At 34.4% G+C, this 5,607-nt stretch overlaps 1 protein-coding gene across 1 annotated transcript; it reads right to left on the reverse strand.

Moving 5' to 3' along the window:
• On the reverse strand, positions 240-3,772 carry LOC109234244. The gene is made up of 3 exons (XM_019400143.1): positions 3,633-3,772; positions 2,232-2,385; positions 240-1,062 (listed from the first exon to the last, which is right to left on the reverse strand). Exons 2-3 carry the CDS (start codon positions 2,381-2,383, stop codon positions 912-914), a joined length of 303 nt encoding a protein of 100 aa, XP_019255688.1. The 5' UTR covers positions 2,384-2,385; positions 3,633-3,772; the 3' UTR covers positions 240-911.

The raw sequence follows: 5,607 nt of genomic DNA on the forward strand, positions 1-5,607 counted from the left end.
GTAATATACAATTTCAAAACGTACGACAATTGATCTATACATTATAAAACAATAATAAAATTTAATGGAGGATAATAGCTCCACCTCCGATTATGAGACCATCTAATTGTAAATAAGATAACACAAGCAATTTGAAATAAAAAATGTCACATTAAACCCCTTGACTGAGTTTTGAAAGGCATTTGCATTCATTTAATGTGATATTCTACTGTTGAAATGTGACCAGAGAAACAGAGATGTCCCGTAGAGATGTGAGGCGACTTGGACACAAAACAAAGCTGAAATGTAGTAATCAAAATAATTGACATCCAATAATTCACCTACTAAGGGCTCCAATAATGTTGACACAGTTATTAAAAGTTCAATTCAGATCCACTGACAAGCAAAAGTCCACCTTCACTATTCTACAACAAAATAAATATATAGGTTCTAGTTGCACAAGAAAATAACTTCCCTTTATTGGTTTCGCGGTCCAACACTGTAACATTGTGCCTGCACTCCATCGAATAGCTCAAGACCTAGCAACCTGCTTTGATGGATAATTCATCGACCTTTTTTTCTTTTTCTGATGGACCAATCAAATAAATGAAAGTGAACGAAGTTGAGTTTCCACGGGAAAAGAAAAGAAAATTGAAATTCATCCTCTTTCTTTCTTTTTCGATGGATAAAACAGTCTCATGGTCAATTGTAGTAGAAAGCAAGGGGAGAGGGAGATCTGCCTTGGTAATTAAAAACAAGAATAGAAGGTACTAACACACTTATAGTTCATTGTAATTGTACTAGCCCACTTAACACATGTACTTAAGGGTATGATGGGTTAAGAGGAAAAAACAGAAAGCAAAGCTGAGCAAAATTCAAGAACGCATCGATGTTTAGGAGTATATGAGAGTTGCACTCTTTGTGATAAAATTTTACTGCTTACTGTTGAATAGAACGGAAACCAGACCCCTTTTCCACCAAGGTGTTACAGTTGGCTCAGTCTTCACAGGAACAAGAGAAGTCAGACCAGTGCGGATACCCTCAGTTACTGAAGTATCCTGTGTGACCCTCGTCATTACAGGCCTGAAGAGGTATCAGTAAAAAGACTTAGTAGTCTGGCAAATCTTTTTACTTAAGCCTGTACATAGCATAGTATAGCGGACTATATATTAAAAGATGGTTGTGCAATGCAAGAAAGTAACAGCTTCATCCAACAGAAAACATAACCGACATATTTCACAGAAAGGTATAACTCTTAACATGGATTCCATGCACCACACTTACATCCAAAAATTACACAACTAATCAAGATAGCAACAGAAATTTAAAAGGAGAATTCTTGCAGCGGAAGGATATCATGGACAAAGTCTCCTCCTTTCTTATTTTTTCACAAGTACACAAAAGCTCCTCTTTCTAAATGACTTCTATATCAGACTAAAAAGTAGTTAAAGGTACAGTTAGTTTCTCTTATTCCACATACTTAGGCGTAAACATCATGAGCTGTTTCAATATTTTTTTTGAGACTGGTAACAAGTGAGCTGTTTCAATATTTCAGAGGTTCTCTTTTTCTTCGAACAACTAGTGGCAGCAATGTTACAGTTTTTGGTTCATAAACACAGTGTAAACCATCAGTGTATACAATTTTTTAAGAGCAACTCTATCCGTTCGAGTTTATTATTTCGCCTGTTTATTTTAATCCATCCCAAAATTATCACTTATTTTCATAAAATTGCAAAGGCTGTCCACTTTTAAAAAGTCAATATAATACTTAATTCAAGTCAACACCCAGCGGAAGTACCGAGACGATAATCAGAGTACAGGAGACTGTTCAAAAGCAAGGTCTTCTAATGTTAAATTCGCATCATAGTCTCATAATTATTTTTGATTCTGGGAAATTGTGCAATGTGTGCCCCAGTGAGTCTCCCTTACGTGATCAGAAGTCTGCCCTGCCGCAACATGATGTGAGAATATGAAACGTTTCTAACCGAAAACTCTAATTTTTAAAATAAAATTGAAATGCTACCCCAGCGCATCGCTGCATCCCCACTCAGCTAGGGCCTTGCCATCCCTACTATCGATGGATGGAAAGTCTCCCATGTAAATGTTATCTCCTATACCTATCTATACTTGGCATATCTTTATTTTGGTTCATTCGAGACAAAATGAGATTCAAGTACTAGAAGATGTAGGTTTTTACCTAACAGCATTACTTTTAAATATTAAAAGAGAAAGTACAGCCTTAGAATGCATACGTGGTTGATATGAGACCTTCGGAGGCAAATGTTGAATAGCCTTGTCTCTGTTTGTGCTTGGGATTAGCTGTGCATAGAACATATACGCGCCCACGTCGCTTGACTGTGCGACAGAACTCGCACATCTTCTTCACTGATGCCCTAACCTTCATGGCTGTTAATGATCCAAACCACAAATGATGAGAAAATTATCCATGAGCATGACTAGGAAATACTACAAGCATTCACCAAAGTAAGATTTTAACTTTTCATAAATCAGAGTCCGCAAAACAACGGAAGGAACTATAAGCTTGGTTAGCACAAAGTTTAGCTTGCTTTCTGCCTAAATTACAATGTCCACAACTGCCAAAATTCACATGGGCCATTTTCATAACAGGTCAAGCTAAGGAACCATGACATCCAATGATGGATTTCAGGAATGAAAGTCCATATATAGATCTTAATAATGAATTTATCAAGTCCTAAAATCAAAATCCTTGAGAGTCTTCATGTTTCAATCCTCAAGCAAATAGTTATTTCTAAATTCTTAAAAAGGAAATGAAGACTAAATTAGGGCACAAGTTGAAGGAGATAGCAGTACCAAATATTCAACCGAAATAGTCAAAAGTGAAAAGGGCAAAAAACCAAACTCTGTTCGGGCTTTAAGAGAAATTAAAGTGTGGACTTTAACACAGAAACACGCTAATGAAGGATATGTGTTTGTGTGAGCGGACAATGCAAGAAAAAAAAAATACTACAAAGACAAATAATGCTACTTGCACAAAAGAATTGAACTAACTAAAATTATGCTAAACATTTGAAGGAAAAATCACGTCAATAAAGTTTAAAAATCATTTTTTAATTTCTAATTTAGAAAAAAGGATGCAGTTTTATTCTCAAGAGCTAGTTTTTCAATACGAAATTTAAATTTATTATTCCTAATCACTAAAAAATTTACTCGTAGTATTTCTTAGCAAATAGTATATCAGATTACCAACAATGATACTTGTTTACTACTACTCCTCTAAAGATAGAGCCCATGTGTGATGCGCCCCATGCCTTAGCAGCTCAGTGCCTATAGCAAAGTGCCACTTAAGCGAGGCGAAGCACAGAACCTGTGTTCAACTGAGCTTCAGGGCTTAAGCGCGCTAACGAGCCTTTAAAAAACTGTCTTCAATTTGAGTTTTCCGAAGGTCCATTTACATACAATTCACCCTCTCATAATAATCTTCCATAATTATGACCTTATTCTTTCTTCTGTTTCATTTTCTAAGAGATATTTTACTGGAAATAGATAAATAGATAATCCTAACTTTCGAGCCATCATGAAATGGGTTTGCAGTTAGGGTTTAGGGTTTTAGCATATAAAAGACATAAATAAGTAAATATGGGGACGGAGAGAAAGAGAATTAGGGTATCTACTTGATTTTGCCGGAGAAAGAGATCGCCGATGACTTCGCCGGAGAGAGATATGGAGAATAAAGTTTAACAGCCGACGGAGAGGGAAATGCAATGGATTTCACCAAAACACCCGAAGGAATTGGTGGGCCGAACCGCCGAAGTCTATAGCAACTTGGATCTAGAATTGAAGTCCATTTAGAATTTGGGCTTTTATTGATTTGAGGTTATACAAGTCCAAATTATTCCATATAGTTTGGTCCCAGATTCTGTCAATACGGGCTGGTCCGACCCAGTCTAGCCCAGCCCACACAGACTTTGGCATTTGATTAGCTGGGCTAAGCCGGCCCACTATTTCGATGGCCCTCAAAATGGTCATCTCATCCCAGCCCTATGTGGGTAACTGGTCCCATGGGTTAGCACGCCTTCTTTAAAAATTATTTTTCATATTTTTAAAAAAAATATGAAAATCAAGAATGTTTTTTAACATGTAATATGTGTGTGTTATAGATATATACACACACGCACATATTACAAGTTAAAAAACATACTTGTTGGATAGTAAGCTTCTGTAAAACTAAATAACTTTTGCCATTGTTCCAATAGATTACTATAAAACACAAAAGGAGGGCAATATTTTATTTATTAAAAGCAATATTCAAAACAAGCTACTAAAAAGTATTTTTAAGATGCTCATGATATATCCATAACCAACAAATCATTTTCACCAAGAACATTTGGATCCTCTTGTGAAATGAAGACGACTTAACAACTTCATTTTCATCTAAATCAATAATTTTATGTAATGTTAATTTGTTAAAAAATAAGAAATAACTATAATTTTAAGAACAAAAAATATTTAATTTCCCATAAAAAATATTACTAGTTTGAGATTGGACTAATCTTCTTGTTATTTTAGTTCCCTATATTTTATACATTTAATTAAATACGTTTATTAAGCCCATCCTCATGGGGTACATGCTTATTTGGACCGAGCTTAAAAGCCTCATTTTTTCTTATCTATACCATATATGAAACCTTATTACCAAAAATGTGCATAATTCCTAAATTACCCGTCCAGTCCACATTATTTCTACAGTTTTTGTACCAATCATTAAAAGCTAATTAATAGCAGTTGTATCTTCCTATTTATGCGAGCTAAATTTTAGGAGAAGAATATTCTGAACAGATTTGGCGTGAATATTCTGAACAGATTTAGGAGAAGAATATTGAAACGGAAAGGAGATTTCTGTTCTTCATCTTCATCTGTTCTTCCATATATTTTCCACCATTGAATTCAAATTTTGGGTTTTCAAAAATTATTATTTGTTTGGATTGGGTGTTGTTGTAAATAATTCGGAATATGTTTAGGAGTTTATATCTCAATTTTGAGGGGTTTTGGTGAAGATTAGACTTGGTTTTGACTGAATTTCAGATTGAAACTCGAAGAAGAAGAAGAAGAAGAAGAAGAAGAAGAAGAAGAAGAAGAAGAAGAAGAAGATATATTTCCAGAAATTGTAGATAAATTGTAGTTAAATTATAGAATTGTAGATAAATTNGGGGGGAAGTGAAAGAGAAAAAGCACTCCTTGACCTTTTCTTTCTTCTTTTAAGCTGATTTTTTTTTGTATTTCTCTTTATCTTTTTCTTTTTTTCATTTATTTTAATAATTTTTGGTTTAAATATTTATGTTAATGCTCCTTATACGTGTGTGTTGACAATAAATTGCATTGAGAAAATAAAAATCAATACCGAAAAATATTGCAATAATCGTAGTATTTTATTTCGAATATTTGAGTGTTACAATCTCTATTAATCCTCTGATTCTTCTTTCCAATAGTAAACAAATTCAAGGGCCTTCCAGCTTGATCTTGAATTTTATTTGTTCCTCGTTCTTGAGCTTGAACTTGATTTGTTCTTCGTTCTTGAGCTTGAACTTGATTTGTTCTTCGTTCTTGAACTTGAACTTGATTTCTTGAACTTGAACTTGATTGGTTGAA

This window comes from Nicotiana attenuata, chromosome 11 (genome assembly GCF_001879085.1).
Source record: "Nicotiana attenuata strain UT chromosome 11, NIATTr2, whole genome shotgun sequence".
Lineage (NCBI taxonomy): Eukaryota > Viridiplantae > Streptophyta > Magnoliopsida > Solanales > Solanaceae > Nicotiana > Nicotiana attenuata.